Source organism: Eumetopias jubatus, unplaced genomic scaffold (assembly GCF_037043125.1).
Source record: "Eumetopias jubatus isolate StellerSeaLion01/CBP00866 unplaced genomic scaffold, mEumJub1_p1.0 scaffold_4, whole genome shotgun sequence".
Taxonomy (NCBI): domain Eukaryota; kingdom Metazoa; phylum Chordata; class Mammalia; order Carnivora; family Otariidae; genus Eumetopias; species Eumetopias jubatus.
The window spans coordinates 76,536,104-76,554,420 of record NW_028274810.1 but is presented as its reverse complement, the minus strand read 5'-3'; the positions used below and the strand labels follow the sequence as shown (position 1 = coordinate 76,554,420).

Sequence of the window (18,317 nt, the reverse complement as noted above, 5' to 3'; positions counted from 1 at the left end):
CTTGGCATTCACCTGGCAAAACCTTCCATGGCTTCCATTGCCTATAAGCTAAAGCCCAAATTCTGCATGGCACCCGCAGTTTCCCCCAGTTTGGATCTGGTCTCTTTCCATTAATGACACTAATGGGCTAAGACTGACTGAGTGCTTCATATGACCCAAACTCTGGGGTGAAGGCTTTCTGTGTGCTACCCTATTCGATCTCCCCTAACTTTAGGAGATGGTGTCTTGGCTTAGTTTTCTCATCTGTAAAATGGGAACATTCCCTGAAAAGCAGTAACAACAGTGCCTAGTACATAGTTACCACTCAGTTAATAGCCATTACTGCATTATCCCTATTTTATTGATGAGGAAGTTGAGGATTAGGGATGTTAAGTAACTTGTCCAAGACCACAACCCTGATAAGTGACAGAGGTGGAGGCTGAACCCAGGAAGGCTGGCTTCAGTGCCCAGGGTAGCCCGCCTTCCCTTTGTTGCTGAAGGCCCGTGCTCAACTTAGAACCAACTCGCAGGGCGTCCCACAACGTCTTCAGGTCTTTGCACCGGGGTTCCGTGTTCTGGTAGAATGGCTTTTCTGGTGCTCCTTTAGGAAGTCTTCCTCCCAGCTGTCCCCTCCCCTGTGGCCACCCCAGGCAGAGGCAGACATCTCCTCTGGGTCCCCTCAGCCTTCTCATCACCCCTGGCTCCACCACGCCCGGCCTGGCGCAGAGCAGACCCCTGCAAATGTGTGTAGGATTGATCGCAAGCTAGATCCATCAGGGCAAGAGTGGAGAACAATACCTGCTGGAGGGACGCCTCCCTGGCCTCAGCTGCCATTGTGCGCTCCAGCGTGAGCACACTTGCACTTTTCTCTGGCCAGAGCCTCCCCACCATCTGCCACAACTTCCAGTCCCTTGGCCCTGCCTCTTGCTTTGCTCTCCAGCCTCCCCCCAAAGTAGGCCAGTAGCAGGGGGGTTCACCGCTCAAGGACCTGTATCATCCAGCAGCTTGAGTCTGGAAAGTTCCTCACCTCCCCAGTTCATTGACAAATTTGATGAATATTTATTGAACACCAACTTAGAGCCAGGTATGGTGCTTGGCACTGGATCCAGGGTGGAGAGCAAGCCACAAATGGTCTCTGGGCCCACGGAGCTTGCGTGCTGGTGGGGGAGATGATCAACCAAAAAGTAAACACACATGGACGTGCAATGGCAAGTGCCTTAAGGAGGGAAAGAATACGGGGCTTGGAGATTGATGAACTAACTATTCAAGCACAGAAGTCAAGGAAGCCTTCTCTGAGGAGGTGAGGTTAAGCCAAGGGTATAAAGAGCTCGGCCATGCAGAAGGTAGGGGAAGGGCATTCTGGGCACAGGAAGATCATACGCCAAGTCCTGGAGGTGCGAACAGGCTGGAATGTTGAGGAAATGAAGGAAAGCCAGAGTGGCAGAAGCACAGTGAGCAAGATTGGAATTGGCTGGAAGTGAGGTTGGGACGAGAAGAGGAAGAGCTTGCATTTTATCTTGGGAATAATAGGGTAATAAAGTGAGGGTTTTATGCCAGAGTTGGTATGATATGATTTGCATGTTTAAAGCTCTCTGGTTGCCTTGAGAACTGAGTGACAAAGCAAGACGGAAGCAAAATGACCTTGTGGAGGGCAGTGATCTGGGGGCAGGTGAAATGGCCAGACCAGGGTGATAGCCGGGGACTTGGAGAGAAGTGAATGGACTTCAGAGATCTCAAGAAGTAGAATCCTCCGGGCGCCTGGGTGGCTCAGTTGGTTAAGCGACTGCCTTCGGCTCAGGTCATGATCCTGGAGTCCCGGGATCGAGTCCCGCATCGGGCTCCCTGCTCAGCAGGGAGTCTGCTTCTCCCTCTGACCCTCTTCCTTCTCGTGCTTTCTATCTCTCATTCTCTCTCTCAAATAAATAAATAAAATCTTAAAAAAAAAAAAAAAAGAAGTAGAATCCTCCAGAGGTTTTTAGAAGAGCTAAAACAACTTTATTGGATGCCTGCTACAGCCCCAGCAAGGGGGTAGGAGTCGGGGACACCAGAAAGGCTTGGGAATAGAAACAAAAAGATACAAATCCTCAACCATGAAAACAAATACATAGTCACCTTTCTCATTCACCATCTCTTGGGGAGAATGAACTCAAGATCAACTCAGACGCTGAAAGTTCTGGGCCATTTCCACCTCATTCGATGGTGTCAACAGATTCTTCTGGAATTGGGTCCTGGAAACGTGGAAATGGGTTTTCCATATTCTCAGGCTATGAAGTTGCCAAACTGCGGGACTGCAGCACCGAGCTGGTATACCCTGGGAGCAGGGGGCCGCCAGCAGGGATAGCCCGGGAGAGGAGCGGGGGAAGCGGGAGGAAGATTAGGAGGAGGAGCGGTTCTTTCTGCCCTCTGTGACAAAGGTGAAGTTGGGCTCTTTCCTTTGCCACCTCCCTGTGCCCACCTCTCCCAACTCCTGGGAGCCTGCTGACTTGCCCTGCCCTCCCTGTCTGTCTCCGTCAGGAGCACCTCTGGCCAGTGACCCACTCCCTGGAATGCTGCCCTCGCTCCCCACGGCTGCACATCTCAGACGCATCCAGGAGGACAGAAATCTGATCGAACAAACACTGAGGACTGAAAGAATACATTAGCTCTTCAGGCCTCCTGGAGGAATTTGCCTTTTCAAAAGAGATTTCTGGGTCGTTCAAATGATCTCTGCCCTCTGCCCCATTTCTGCAAAATGGCCCTTTCCCCCAGGGTTTTAGCAAACTCTATGTCTGAGCCCAAGGATCTCCTCAATTTAGTCTCTGGGAAGGGTAGTTCCATCAAAGGGTGGGCGTGAAATTATCTTCCTAGGGGTGACATTCGAAAGAAGTATTTACCAACCAGCGTGGGGGCCTGGGGGAAAGCCACATGGGGCAGCGGGGCATTTAGAGGCCCTCAAGGGAAGCAGATATCTGCCAACAAGCACAGAAGTGGCTCTACATTTTAACGGCGGGTCTGGCAACACGGGTCCAGCTGAAAGTCAGTCCCGGGGCTGCCCCAGTCCTGTCTGGCCTCTGCTGTTCTGCTGGGAATGGTGGCCACAGGCCATTTGATCCCTCGTTACAGGACGAGCAGCCAGGGCTGGAGCTGGGTCCTGAAATGGCCTCTGAGCAGAGCCGGCTGCGCGGCATCCTGGGTGAACAGGACCTCAGGCCCTTGACCTGCCGTGTGACCATGAAGGGCCCAGCCGCCTCTGACTGTCCTTCCTCTCGCCCCTCCTTGCAGTTATTTTTGTCCAGCTGACAGCCCTTGGCTGTCCCACAGTCTGGGCTCTGCGAGCCGGATGCAAACCAGGCAGCACAAACGTCTGGTGCTGAATCCCAAGAGGGCCCCTCCGGGGGCACCATCACATGGGAATGTGACCCTCCACGCTGTGCACCCAACAGGCACCAGGCATCTGGAGGATGGTGATGGTGCGAGAGGCAGGGAGCTGGGTTCTCTGCTCAATCCCAGCTCTTGTCTGGGAGCACTGTCCCAGGCCTGGTGGTAAGGATCCCCTGTTTGGCCTTATTGCCGCCCAGAAACCTCCCATCTCTATGCAGGGAACTGGGGGTCAGCCGGAGTGTAGGTGTCTGCAGCGGGGAAGACCACCGAGCAGGCCCTACTGGGCCCCTAACCCCCGGGCCTTGGCTGCGGTGGACAGGGGGGCCTGTCCTGTGGTTCACTGCAACGGGGTGGGTAGGGGCAGACGGGGGTTCCCCAGAGACCGCTTTGTGGCCCCTGCTCTGTTATTGTCTCCGGAAGTGAGGCAGACACTAAGTTCTGGCCCTGGGGGCCTGGGAAGGCTGCACCAGTCAATCACTGCTCAGGCTGGGTTCTGAACTCTCTAGGCAAGCAGCCGGCCTGAGGCCATTGTGCCTTTTAGGGTCAAGCTTAGTTCCCAGACCTTAGATTCATGCCTGCTGCCCCCTGTGTGCCAGGGCAGGAAAGGGTCTGGGCAAAGCTTGTAGGGGCCCTCCCAGGGCTTATTTGTCCCCGGTAAGAAAGGAGACCAGGCCTCTGAGATCAGAACAGCTCCAGGAGAGCTGGGTCCGCAAGCTTGGATGGGCAGTGAGGAGGGAAGATGGGCCAAAGGAGGAAGGGGCCTCTGACAGGTGAGGAAGATGCCTTCGCAAACAGATGAGCCAGGCCAGGAAGCAGGGCAGAAGACAGCACTGTTTTTAGAGCTCCTGGAAAAAGAACCCTCCTCGCTACTGGGGAGAAGCCAGCTCAGAAAGCCCCGATTTCAGTGATTTCGGAGACCCAGGAGTGGCAGAGCACAGCTCCCGCTGGCCTCCCAGCTGCCCCTGGGGAAGAGGGCCTGGGGGCAGGAACAGCCACATAAGCAGGGGACCCCACGATACCAGGGGGCACGGGGGAAGAAGATCGTAGGAGGGGTGCCATGTGGCTGCTCCTGGCAGCCCTGATGCTGGGGGCCACGGGCAGGGGGGCGGCTGGCCTCTCCAGGGGGCGGGCCCTCCGCGTGGAAGATGCCCCTCGACTGGGCAGCAAATTCCTGCGGGCTGGCAGGACGGTACCAGCAGCTCTGCGCACAGGAGTGGTTCGGAGGGCCGGGATGGGGTAAGCGAGAGAGGAGGCGCTGGGGAGGATGGGACCGGGCACTCTTCCCAGGATGGTGAGCTGGTTGCTCGGGGCTGACAGCCCTGGACAGCTATGGAAGAAGGACCAGGGCCAGGCAGGGAAGGCCAGGGGGCCAGTGGGCGTGGGAGAAGGCTCCATCTCGGCTGCATAGCTGTTGAGGTGCGAGAGAAGACGAATCCGGACGGGGTCTGCACGGCTGCTCGGCCCTTCCAGGACCCCCAGGTACCTGATGACCTCGGTGAGGCACTCCCGAAAACCGATGCTCCGGAAGTCCACCGCCAAGGCTCGGGCATCAAAGAATCCTGCAAAGTGAGGCGTGATGAGGGTGTGTGCCAGGTGAGGGCCAAGTGCTGATCTGGGGTCAGACCTGTGTGACCTTGGGCATGCCACCTCACCTCTCTGAGCCCCAGTCTCCACATCTGTAAAGTGGGAATAATCACCCCTACGTGGGGTAAAGGGGGGGCACTGTGATGATCAAATGAGTTCACTGAACTACGAAGCATGATAAAATGTAGAGTACCGTTTTCATTGAAATTCACGATGAACGCAGAGAAGAAACTTGGTGACCAAGATAATGTCATTTAAGTGGACACTTGCCAGGTGTGAAGGACCTGTGCCCATGGGGAGGTGGAGACCGCAGCCGTCAGGGCCGGGCCCCCCCCCCCACAGAGAAGGCAGCGTAGTGTCATACTGAAGCCTGAGGTCTCTGGAAGCCAGGAGAGCTGAGTTCAAATCCCAGCTCTGCCACTTAACTAGTGGCCTGACCACGGACACGTCTCTTAATCTCTCTAAGCCTCAATTTCCTTGGCTGTAAAATGGGCACAGAGTAATACTTACAGCACAGGGCTGTGAGGGTGAAACTAAATGCAATGGTGCACAGAAATAGTCCATGAATTCAAAGTTAGCCATCATTTACACTTGACCCTTGAACACCATGGGGGCTAGGGGCACCGATCCTCCCCCAGTGCAGTTGAACACCTGAGTAAACTTTTGACTCCCTGCCAAACTACTAGTAGTGAGAACTACCAGAGATCACTTTTTACTGTGATAGCAATTTACTGGAGAGAAGGACTGCTCCGGCAGCGATGATTAGTGCCACATGGGGTCTTGAGCTGATACTCGCAAGACTTGAGCTCACCACAAGGGCAACAGGAGGGGCGAGGAAATTATTCCTGGAGTACGGTATACGGTATGTATATGCCACAGTTAACTTCATGCAGTTATGATTCTACTACATCTTTACATTTACATTTCTCCCCACTGTAAATGGCACCATGTGCGGTCTGAGTTCGTATGAGGAAGTTTTGCTAAATTTTAACTTCAGTAATAGATGTGTGTATATTTTATGGTAGTGAGTGATAAAACAGACTTGTATCTACGTCTATTTTATGCATTCCATGACATACCTAACTTTTTCTTAAATTTTTCAATATTTCTAGGCTCTGTGGTGTGTCTACAATTTTTTTTCAAATGGTTGCAAATCTCCAAAAATGTTTCCACTTAGTGCAAAAACTCTGCATGTAAGTGAACCTGCGCTGTTCAAACCTGTGTTGTTCAAGGGTCAACTGCGTATTACTGGCTTGGCCCCTGAAGGCATGTGAGTTTGTCCCCTAGCCTGAAGGGCAGTCAGGAAAGCAGGACCCCAATCTGTTCCTCAGCTGCCGCCATCAGTCTGGGATCCTCAGTTTGGCTGGTTTCAGTGGAGTCTGACCAGGTGGCCTGGCCACAGAGGTATTCGGTTCTCACTGCCTTTCCGCCCGCCCCTCTCTCAATCATCCTCTGTGTACAGGCAGACCAGCCTCAGTGGGCCCTGACCTCGTGACTCTGGCCGCAAATATCTGGTCCCTGGTTCATGGCCGAGGCTCCCATAGAAGGACAACTCTGCAGGGGATGGTGTTTAGAGTCAGGCCTCCTTGGGGACAAGACCTTACTCTGCTGTATACTTAGTTTCTGTGTTTGCTGTTCTTTTTCAGCTAACATTTTCTGAGTTCTTATTCAGTACTCAATTTACATTATTTGATTTAATTCTCAGAAAAATCCTATCATTATTCCCATTCCAGAGATGAGAATATTGAGGTGTAGAGAAACTAAATCACTTGTCAAAGGTCTTAAAGCTAGCAAGTAATAGAGCCAAATTCAGAATTCATGGGATTTGAATCAATTCCATTCAGGATTCTAACCCAAAGCCATGCTCTAAGCCAGTCCTGTCCTCCCATTAGCCCTTGGCCAGAGTAGGGTGATGCCAACAACCCCCAGCCTCGAGACTCTTGTGAGAATCAAATGAGATAACCTTGGTGAAAGCATTTTGAAACTATAGAATTCTGGCCAAAATATTAGTCACTATTTTTCTTTGAATTGGATACCCATAAATGTAGTTGGAGAGCTCTCCCCCACTGGTTGATTAGAATCAGTTTTCACTGTTGTCCATGCATTCCTTTGGCAGAAGTTCTCCAAGTGACCACCTGCATCAGGGTCATCAGGCGTGCTTGCTAAACTTGCAAATTCCTAACCTTCAGGCCAGGCCTCCTGGCTCAGAATCTCTGGGGTGTGCCCCGTGACTGTCTGCCCCCAGATGATACTGTGGCTCAGTGAAGCCTGAGAAGCACCAGGCTGGGTCACTTGAAATGTGACTGCCCCCTCCAAAGGTGGCCAAGTTAAGGTTTTAGGACTTAGGTCTTTGTGGCGCAGGTCTGTGTAGATTTCAACATTTCTCAATTGTGAAATCGCCAAAATACACAGTGAGGCTTTATGCAGACAGAATTTCCATTTGTTTAGAAGTCTTTTTAAGGCCACAGTTCCATGACTTCACTGCAATGGACCAGCCCAAAATAACGGCACGAGTTACATTTGGGTTCTACTACAATCCCACGACGGGTCTTCAACTGTGAGCATGACCTCAGCACTAGCCCAGAAGGCACACCAGTGAACATCTGCAGCTAAACATCTCAGGCAGGCCCCTCCCAGGGTTTCCACTGGGATCCCAGTGAGAATGAGTTCATTCGGGCTAAGGCTGAAGGAGGGTGGGGGTTAAGGTGGGGAACCCGTAGGGACAGGTCATCTACGCAGACCCCCTCCAAGGGCTAACTAAGGCTGGAAGGAGTGGAGTAGAGGACGAGGTGGGGACCACTGGGGACACTGACAGTGGAGAGGGTAATGCTGAAAGGAGAGAGCCAGGCTTTGGGACAGCTGCACCTGCACCTGCTTCAGCCCCACCATAGACCATGAGTTCCTTGAGGCCAGGGACCATGTCTACTTTGCTCACCAGTGGATCCGCAGGGCCTAGCCCCCAGATATGTGTTTCATGAATGACTCCCGGGAGAGAAGAGCATCGGTACCTGTCCCACCAGTGGCGTGGAGCATTTTCAAGTGATCCACTGTCATCTGCAGGACCTCAGCCTTCTCCAGCTTGGAGGAGCCCTGCGTGCACAGAAGACATAAGAGTGAAGGCCTCCAGCTGACCTCTCGCTCCCCTCCCTATGGTGTCATCAGCCCTCACAGGCTCCCTGTCCCCATCTTCTTCCCACTCCACCATGGCCTGCAGGGGGGCTTCTGCTTCGGCCAAGGTTTCCCAAATGAACAGATTCTCTTCAGTTCCCATGTTAGCCCGTGCATGCCCGCTGCACTGCCGAGCATCCTTCCTGAAACCCCTCCTTCCCTTGACTTCGTGACACCACTTTTTCTAGCTTTTTCTTCCACCTTACTCTGCCTGTTCCCTTTAAATGGGGCTGTTTCCCAGTGGGCACTGGCTCCCTTTTCTCACTTGGCACATTGTACCCGGCAGGTCTCATCGACCTCCATGGCTTAGTGCACCATCCCCAGAATGCCTCTCCTGCGTACCCACCTGCCTCCTAGACTAGCTTCCCTGGGAATCCAACTTCACACTCACCATGCCCCAGATCTAGCTCATCCCCTTAGCCCCACAGCACTTGTTCTTCTTCTATTCTCTCTCGAGCAATGCTTGCTACGCCTATAGCATCCCCATGAGCTCCTGAGGGCAGGTACCAGGTCTAGGTCACAGCTGGGCCTGTGGAAGTTTCAGTGAACGTCTGTGGAATGACCGACTTGTTCTCACCAGCATAAAGGAAGGCACATGACCCATGACCGTGCATTGGAGCACAGGGTGGAGAATCTTTGAGACTGTCCGATTGACTTCACTGTCCGACTCCCTTCCCACTGTCGCCTGCCCCCCCACACACACGTGCAGCGGCAGGGTGCTCACACCCCAGCAGCCTGTTCCGCTTTCAAACGGCTCTGGAACCGTCCGCAGTGCAGAGGGCGAGGGGGCTCTAGACTCACACAGTTCTGTGGTCCGGTTCTGTTCTGCAACTTCCTAGCTGTGTGATCCGAGTGCAAGGTACTTCACCTCTCTGTGCCTCAGTTTCCTTACCTGTGCAATGGGCATAATCATCCCTAACCTTCAGGATCATTTTAAGGATTTCTGTCAAGGGGATGAGGGACAGAAAGCCACAACACTGGAGACACCAGAGTAAATATAAATTTCCATGCCCTTTCTCCCTGGCAGATATCAGCAGGTGACAGATATCAGCAAACGAGGTGCCAGCATTTCAAGCAGCTGCTACCAATCAATATGACATACCACGAAGAATGGGCCATATCTGCCACCTGCATGGGGTTTCCTCTGGTACCATCAGGAATATCACATACCTGTTTCTCAAAGGCGGTGGGGACCAAGCGTCGCAACTCAGAAAGGCTGCTGTTGATGCGGTCTCGGCGCCGCTTCTCTATGATCTAAAACACAATGACAGGAATTTACTCATGGGCACTTCGCCAGTTTCCAGCGTGCTTTGAGGGACACGGATTCATGTCTTCCCTCACAATATTTTTGTGAGGGAGAGAAATCTGTTCTTACTTAATGGAGGAGGAAATCGAGGCTCAGAGAAGGGCAATGACTTGATTAAGGTCACACAGGAAAGAAGTGCAAAGCTGGGAGCGGAACTCCAGTCTCTTGTCTTGGTCTGCAGGGATGATGCTCAAAATGCACAACTGCAGGTACAACAGGAGACCGGCCCATCAGAACAGGGACACCAGCCACAGCCCTGCAGCAGGCCCTGGAGGCTCCCGCAGGCCAAGGTTACCCCCTCAGTTGCTGGGTAGTGAAGAGGCATTGCTTCCAGCTGGGGAGGCCTCTCATTCACACGACCTCATTCTCACCTCACCCTACTGGTAGCCGAATACTGATAGCAGGGCAGACATTATGACCCCCGTTTTACAGATAAAGATGAGGGCTGGAAGGAACGGTTTGCCTAAGTGAGGGTCAGGGCTGGTCTCTGCCACATTCCCGGTCTTTGGACCCCCAGGGCAGAGGCGCAGCTACATGCTGGGGGCAAATGACAGGAGGCTGGGATGAGGCAGCAGAGAGCCAGCCAGGGAGCCTCCTTCTTCTGTTCCCTTCCCCCACCCCTCAGCACTCTGAGAGGAAATGAAAGTGCTGGGCTTGGAGAGAAGAGGGGGAAGGCTGGAATAAACGGTAAGGGCTAACGTGAGTCAGGTGTTGTCCTGAGTGTATTACATTAATTCATGTAACCTTCAAAACCGCCCTGTGAGGTAGCACCCTCATTGGTTCGGTTACACAGTTGAAGAAATGAGGCACAGAGAGGTTAAGTGGCCTGCCCAAATTCTCTCCGCTAGCTACTGGCAGAGCCAGGATTGGCCCTCAGGCAGTCTAGATGGGGGTGATGTTTCTGACCAGGGTTCTCCGGGCCAGGCCCCTGGGGACTCAGGGCAAAGATTCGACGGGCAACTCTGCCGAGACAGACACTCACCCCTCTGCGTTTCTTCCTGGCTTGCATCTGCGAAGGGCTGGGGGTGGACAGCGGCCTGGCCATCTGGCTGCAGAAGAGAAAGTCTGATTTTTCAGAGCTGGGGGACCATCTCCCTGGCCTGGGCTGACCTTGGAGGAGGCGGGGATGTGGGCAGGCACTGCCCCCTCCCAGGCGGGCCGTGGTCTCCCCGGCCGCAGAGGACTCCCAGGCCGGGAAGCGGCGCAGGGCAGGCGTCGGTGGGGGCCCATCGCTCCCCCCCGCGCCCCGCCAAGTCGCCCCTGCGCTCGGTTTCCTGCCCCAGGGCCACGCGGCTGCTGGGGCAGGGGGTGGGGGCTGGGCTCCCGGCCCGACCCCCTCGGCCTCGCCCCCTGCCCCTCGCCCCTGGCCGCGGGCGTCGGGGAACCGCAGCGGGCCGCTGCGCTCCTGCAACCCGATCCCGGGCGGGGCGGGCTAGGGCCCGGGCGGCGGCGGCGGCGGCGGCGGCGGCGGCGGCGGCGGCGGCGGCGGGGCCGGGCCGGCGGCTTGGGTTTCAGAGGGAGCCGCTGGGAAGAGCGTGGAAAGAGCAGATGCCGCCGCTTCCCACGGGCCGGGCGCGCCCGCCGCCCGCCCTCCGCCCCGCCGGCAGCTGCCGCCTCCTCCCACGCAGCGCGGCCCGGGCGAGAGGGAGGCGGCATCTGGGTCACAGGCCCCCTCGGACTCTCGGGACGCTGCCCTGGCCTCCCCCGAAGGCTGCAGCCCCGCATCGCGTCGGGCGGCCCCTCCGCCCGTCTGCCGGCCTGGCACAGACGGATATTTGCTCGCACTCCGGGAGTCCCCATCGCCGGGAAGAGACTCAGCCTCGGGGGATGGGGGGGGGTGGAATGGGGGGGTCTCTCTTGCCCCGACTGACCGAAATCTTCTCCAGCCCAACCGCTCGCCCCGCTAACGGTTTCCTGCTTCAGAGGCTCTCCCGGAACAGAGGGGATTCGCGGGGTTGCACGGAGAGCCATTCATTTGGCCAACACCCCGGAGGCCCCATTCAGGTCCAGGGCTGGACTGGATGCGGTCCACCAGGCCCCAGCCGTCCAGACGCTCAGCTCCCAGGAAGAGATGCCCTATCCACGAATAGCTTTGGACAAGGTGACTCCCCTACCATTTCCAAATGCAAAATGCCACACATCTGAACTTGTACCCGTGAGCTTACCTCCACCTCCACCACCACCCCCTGGACCCCCATCTCAGCAAAGGCATCCCATCTCCCAGTTCTGTGAGGCCCCCTGGCCACCACTACTTTTGATTCCTCTTCTGTCCTCACCCACCTCATCCAAAAGTGCCCATTCCATGTCTGAGATATGTCTCCCCTCCGCCCTGCTTATTTCCACTGCTGCTCAGAGGACCAAACCTCTATCATCTCTCATCTGGTCGGCTGCAGGATTCTATTGCTGGGACCCTTTGCACCCCTTTGACCCCCTACAAACAGGCCCAGTGATCATTTAAATACACGTCTGATTTTGTCACTCTCTTAAAACTCCTCAGGGCCTTCCCAGTGCTTTTAGGATCGAGGCCGTCATCTTTCAGGTGGCCCAGCTGGCTCTTGTCACCTCCTAGACTCAACTCTCCTTTGCTCTGTATGCCTCAGCCTGTGATGCTCCACTCCTTCCCGTGGTTGCACATACTGTTCCCCTGGCCTAGAGTGCTCTGGTGCACCCTGTCTCCCCACCCCCAAGCCCCAGCCTCTTTTGCCTAGTACTTTCTACCACTGTTCAGATCTCAATTCAAATGCCACCTTCCTGGGGGAGCCTCTTTTGACACCCCCCTCCCACTACACGGTCCCTGCTCTACCCTCTCCTAGCATCCTGCATTCATAGCATGTATGCCCATTTGTTGTTTTTTATGTATATGATTATTTGATTAATGTCTATCTCTCCACCAAGTGCATAGGCTCCCTGAGGTCACGAACCATGCCTGTCTCATTCACCATGGTAGCCCCAGTACCCAGCAAGTGCTTGGAGCATAGCAGAGCCCATGGTTGAGCTCCCTCCTCCTGCTCCCATCTTTGGCATCACTGGGGAGCAGAGAAGTGACACCATAAAAGCTACCTCCTAGGCCTTTGTGGAATGGGGGTCTATGTGGCTCACCAGGAGGGTCCCAGCCCATGTGACTACCCTCTTGGCATGAGAGGTTAGATCATTTTCATCAACTGCTCAAAGAGAGAAGGTTGCAGGAGAGTCCACATCAACCATGATCAAATCCCACTGCTATGTCCCTGGCTTTGTCCAGCTACAACTGGAAAAGGATATCTCCTTCCAAACATCTGGATGAGAAGGGCTGGTCAGAGGCCTATGAAGCTCCTGGGAGGGATGACCCAGCAAGCTAGGTCCAGGGCTTGGATGGCCTGATCCTGAGATCTGTAGGGCAGTTTGTTTACAAAGCTACACTCAGGACAAGCCCCAAGAGCCAAAGGATACTAAAACATGGCCTTTGTCCCCCCGAGGCTGGATAAGGAGTCTCTAGGGGTATTGGGTTAGCAACTGCACACGTCACTGCCCCTCAGCCTGATCCCTCCTCAGGGACCACCTTCTGGAGGTTGACGCACCCCTTGCAGGGCACAACGGCCCTGCCATCCCTTTATCCACTCTCCTGGTCACTTGTTCTTTGCAGTATTATCCATCTTCCCCGACTCCCATATCTCACAGGCAAACCTCACTTCTCAGTTTTCTTGGCATCGCTACATATATTTCCCTGCTTTGAGCCTAACAAAAGCCCCATTTTACAGATGAGGATGCTGAGGCTTGGAGACCGGAGGCAGCTTGCCCAGCCTATGCAGCTGCTAAGGAGCAAAGCCAGCATGGGAATCCATGTCTTCTGGCTCCAAATTCAGCATTGTTTTCCCTCTTAATTCCTATTTCCTGTCTGTCTGAATAGCCCTCCAGTCCCCTTATCCTTAAAGCTCCCAAGAGCTCAACCAGAGCTTACTTCCAGGCTGTGATCTGGCCCTGACACTGGGGGGAGGTGTGAGAGCTTCTTGTCTGACAGTTTGAAAATAAGGCAGATTTTCACGGACCCAGAGAAGATATGCTGACCACCAAGATCTGTTCCATGGGCCTCGAGTGGTCCCTAGCCAGATTTCTTGGGAGGTCTCTTGGGGTGTGGGGAAGAGCAGCTTTCTAGGTGGTCTGGCTGCCAGTCCTGATGCCCTCAGCACTCACCCTCAGGCCCCCTGGGGCACTCCGCACCCCCCCGCCCCCCCAACGCCTTTTGCATTAACCAAAGGCAGAATCATGATATCCCCAATGAAAGGTTTTCAGGAGTGCTGAGCCCACTTGTAAAATAAGGCAAATCTGAGAGGGGAAGGGTCTGTTCCAGGCCACACAGCAAATTGGAGGAAATTCCAGAACTGGAGCCAAGTCTCCTGGCTTTTAATCCAGTGCTCTTCACAGTGCACTCCGTATCGTCACCCCCTCCCCCACCATGTGTGTTACATAGCCAGTACTCCTTGTTCTAGACAGTACTTCCACATTTACTTGTCTCATTTATTGCACAATAGCCCTGTGAATTAAGTCTTATTGGGGCTATTTCACATTAGGAAAAATAATCATTTGATAGATGGAGTGACAGAGACACAAAGAGTTAAGAATCATGCCCCGCAAATCAAGTCTTCAGGCCTCTAATCTTTTCATTAGACCAAGCTGCCTCGTGAACATGGCATCCTCCAACTGAATGATGACCCCTTCCAGAGCAGCATTTGTTGGAAGTTACCTTGGACTAAATCAGGGAGCTGTGCACTTTAGGTACATTACCTCATCAAAGGCTCACCCTGTGAGGTAGGTATTAGCATCCCTGTGTTGTAAAGGAGAAAACTGAAGTTCAGAAATGCCCATGTTAATGGTGGTGAGAATCAAACTCAGGTCTATCTGACTTCAAAGGCCACCATGTGCCTTAAATCATGTAGGAAAGACCCACAGGCCCCGACCCAGTGCCTGACATATGACAGGTGTTCACTGAATGTTCACAGAGGGGGAGGGGAGAGAGAGGTTATACTCTCCGTTGGGACCCAGCTTGTGTTGGCAGAGGGCGGCAGGGGGGGCGGTGCTGGGTTCAGATAGGAGATCTGTGGGTGATTATCTCATACGGGGCAAGATGCCGCCATCAGGCAGATGCCCACAGTGACAATGGAATACACCCTGCTCCTTATTCTCACATCTCTGAGTGTGGGGGATTTACGCCCTGCCTCTGACCCCAGGGAGGCTGGCTGCCCCAGTCCCATGGCCCTTGCCACTGTTTATCTGGCTTTCTTTGTACACGAAGCTCTTCTTCTCTGAGAGTTCCCTGAGGGCAGAGGCTTAGCAGGATACATCTGGGCCCCCCACGCCCAGCCCAGGGTCTGGGCCACAGCAGGCATCGTTCAGCACGCCCTGAATTGAAGCATTGATGTCTGCTGGGGGGAGGGCCCTTTGGTGAGTGCTACAAAGAGGGGTCTATAAGTCAGCCTCTGCCAGATGTCCAACTGCTTTCTCTGCTCTGAGAGGGTCTGCTCCTCTAAGAATCTAGACAGTCTCTAAAAATGGGCTCTGGCCAAAAGGACAAAATGCCGTGTAGGAAAAATCTTCCCACTGATCCTTTATGCCATTGCCCAAATGCCACCACCTTCAAGAAACCCTCCACGATGCCTCTGCTTGTAAGTGACCTCTCCCTGCTTGGGTGCCCTCACAGCCCACAGTCTGTCTCTCCTTCCATCTTCCATCCTGTCCATGGTCTTTGTGTGACCTGGCAGGTCACTGGCCAAACTGCAAATTCTTGGAAGACAGAGCCAGCTCTCTGGCATCAATTTCATGCCTCTGATTCATGGAGACCTAATGACATTGAATTTGAGAGCCCCCTCCACCACCAGCACATGGTGCTGGGCCCTTCCCCAGCTCCTAGCAGGCCCAGACTCAGGGAACTGCTTCTCTAAATAGCAGTTTCTGCTAAACAATTTAAGAATGCTAATAAGTTGCATAAGAAATTGTATTATATGCCCCAAAACCTAATTAGTGTACAGGATGCAAGGGGGATATCTATTGCCTTACCTCCTGTTATAAGCTATAAATACTTGGAAACTGGTGGCATTTTTACTAGGCTTTGTGATTAAGGTAGGATCTCCTGGTCTCAGAAAACTGGAGTCACTGAAATGATGAAGTCCCTCAAAAACATCCCTAAGGACGAACTGAATCCCCCTTTCAAATCTGTTCTAGAGAGTCAGGTTTGGATGAGCCAGGAGAGATCAGATAGCCCCCTCTCTTTCCCACTCCATGTCCTCCTTTTATTTTATTGATGGGGAAACAGGCTCAGAAAGAGAAAGCAATGGCCCAAGGTCACAGGGTGAGTTGGTGGCAGATTTGGGGCTGGGACTCAGGCCTGCAGACTCCCACTCAGTCCCTGCCACTCTTTCAGGGCTCTGGGCATCACATGTTGGGTGCCTGACACGAATTAAACATTTGCTATATGCTAAGCCCTGTGCTAAGCTCATGACATGCATCATCTTATTTGATTTTCCCAGTAAACCTGGGATCAGTTCTATTATTTATACCGATTTCACCGATGAGGAAACTGAAGCTTAGACTGTTTACAGAACTGGGGGAAATAGCAGAACGGTACTAGTGGAGTTTGTTCCACAGTTTTGAAGCAAGTCAGAATATTTACCAAAAGCTGAAAGACATTGGCAGCAGGGTGTGCATTAGAAAGAGTGTTGGAATTGGAGTGTAGGCCCTTGCCCTGACAAGTCAGCTATTATTTTCTTTGGTACCAAAACCTTGATTCCAAAGTCCAATTTGCTCGGGGGAGGGGAGATTTTCTTCCCCCTGGAAGCCTTTTGTGTACTACATGGAAAGTGCACCCAAGCTAAGGTAGAATAGAGAAAGTATGGCTATTCTGCCCACTCAGCGGATTCCGGCAGGGAGTGTGGAACCAATACTCCATGAGGGTTTTCTAAGATCTTCAGGGAAAACTCCGCGCCAATCGCCTCAACCTGGCACTTCCACAGAAAGACGATCACCAACTGAACCTGAGATCCCAGAGCTGAACTCCACTTCCATCCCGGCACCCTGAGCCCGAAATGGCCCAGAGCGCAGAGGATCCAGACACTCGTGCGTGTCACGGCCCACGCTGCACACGTGCCCCACTTGCACCCCCACCCCACACACACCTGCGGGCCGTCGCCCACACCTGCATCTCCTGAGGCCGTACGAAGGACTAGTCCTAAGGCCCGCTGAACCCGTCCAGGCACTCCCAGTATCCCCATCCCGGCCCTTACCTCAGCTCGCCCTCGCGGCCCACGTCGATGGGTCCGTCGGACTCGCTGTCAGAGCCGCTGGGCTCCCTGGGCCGCTTCATGGTGAGCGCAGGCTCTGGGTCTCCGCGCTACCGTGCCGGCTCCCGGCCGGGAAGTCGGGCCCCGCCCCCGGCCCCGCCCCGGCCCGGCCCCGCCCCGGCCCCGCCGCCCTTTCCCAGGGCCCTCTCCTGCGCCACAGCCCCCGGCGCCCCGGCGGCCCCTCGCCCCCGCGGTGACGCGCAGGCCGAGCCGTGGGAAGGCCCCGGGCGGTCACCACCCCCTCCGACGGCTGGGAGGTCCGGCTCCGCTCCGCCGCCCTGGCCGCTGCGCGCTGGGTGGCCTTGGGCAGGTGCCCTTGGAGGCTCACCTCCGGCGAAGCCAGGGGTCCTCGTCTGTCCCTGGTTCGCCCCGGGAGCTGCGGGTCTCTGGGGGCGCCGTTGCGCGATGCCCCAGTTTCTGCAAGGGTCGAGCCCGCCGGCTCCTGCCTCCTGGGATTCTGGAGGAGGCAGACACATCGGGTTTGGTGAGGTTGTTGGGGGTGGCTGTGGCCTGGTCCTTGACAAGAATCCTCCAGCAGCTTTTCCCATAGGGGTCCAAGGCATGTGGAATGTGTGTGTGTTGGGCGGGGGTGGGGGGGGAGTGGGGAGGCTCCAACATGAGATAAGCGGCTGTCATTCCCCCCCAAGGGACAGCTGAAGTTGCGGCGGTACCGCGGCTCTGGCCAAGAGAACTGGACTGGGTGGTGGGGGTGGTGGGTGTCCCTGGGAATCCATTCCCAGTTACCAGAGGCAGAGCTGGCCTGGGAGGCCAAGAGAGCCAGGAGAGGGCTCCATTCCCAAAGCTGTGGCCGGGCCTCAAAAAAGGGGGTGGGGAAGTACGCTTCAGCCTCTCTTCCTGTGTCGCCCCACACAACCAGACCAAACTGTTCACTCAGTGGGGACTCCAACTGAGAAGGGAGACTCAAGGAAGATTCTCAGGGATTCACCAGCCATCCTCATGGCCCAGTACCTCAGGGAAGCCCCCAATGCTCAGAAGAAAGCAGAATGGGAACAGCCTGCAAGGTGGACTGCAAGGGCAGGGAGGAGGAGACGGGAAGGTCTTGATGTGGTGGGTTAGACACCAGAGAAGTCTCTCCCTTTCACCTGCCCACCAGTACACAGACGAAGCCACCCCTTTGCTTGGGAGAATAGGGCTGGTCATCTGAGAATAACTGCACTTTCCAGACCTGCTTGGGAACACTTGATTACAGTAGTGTGGAATAACATTCCTGTGCCCCCTTCCACACATGTCTGCAGACACAACCACATGGCCAAGTACACAAACACATACATACACACTCTGAGACATGGGTAGCAGGAGGAATCAGCACCTGCTTGCAGCCTCTGCTTTCTCAGGAGGCCCTGGTGGTCACCCCAGCCGTACCTATGGACTTTATTCCAGATGCCCTCAGTGCTCACACACCTTCTGTGGGCACATACCAGTGGAGTGGAATCACAACCAACATAGCAGTTGCACGATCCACGCACTATGCATTCCCTGGAAAGGCAGAGATCAAAGATGCCACCAGGTACCTGCCCTGTGTAATGACTCCAATTGCAAGGCCTGGCAGTGTCTCAGATTTGCAGGCGAAGGTGAAGGGCTCTGTTGTG

General features: G+C 54.6%; 1 protein-coding gene across 1 annotated transcript; it reads right to left on the bottom strand.

The window, feature by feature from the left end:
- Window positions 1-3,586: 3,586 nt before the first annotated feature.
- On the bottom strand, window positions 3,587-16,730 carry HEYL (hes related family bHLH transcription factor with YRPW motif like). The gene is made up of 5 exons (XM_028123416.2): window positions 16,651-16,730; window positions 10,380-10,446; window positions 9,262-9,345; window positions 7,932-8,013; window positions 3,587-4,898 (listed from the first exon to the last, which is right to left on the bottom strand). Exons 1-5 carry the CDS (start codon window positions 16,728-16,730, stop codon window positions 4,225-4,227), a joined length of 987 nt encoding a protein of 328 aa, XP_027979217.1. The 3' UTR covers window positions 3,587-4,224.
- Window positions 16,731-18,317: the final 1,587 nt, after the last annotated feature.

Coding starts and splice junctions, on each gene's coding strand:
- HEYL (XM_028123416.2), bottom strand. CDS start 16,730: ATGAAGCGGCCCAGGGAGCCCAGCGGCTCTGACAGCGAGTCCGACGGA. Junction 10,447..16,650: donor GGCCGCGAGGGCGAGCTGAG/GTAAGGGCCGGG, acceptor TCTCTTCTGCAG/CCAGATGGCCAGGCCGCTGT. Junction 4,899..7,931: donor CCACGCCACTGGTGGGACAG/GTACCGATGCTC, acceptor CTCACTTTGCAG/GATTCTTTGATGCCCGAGCC.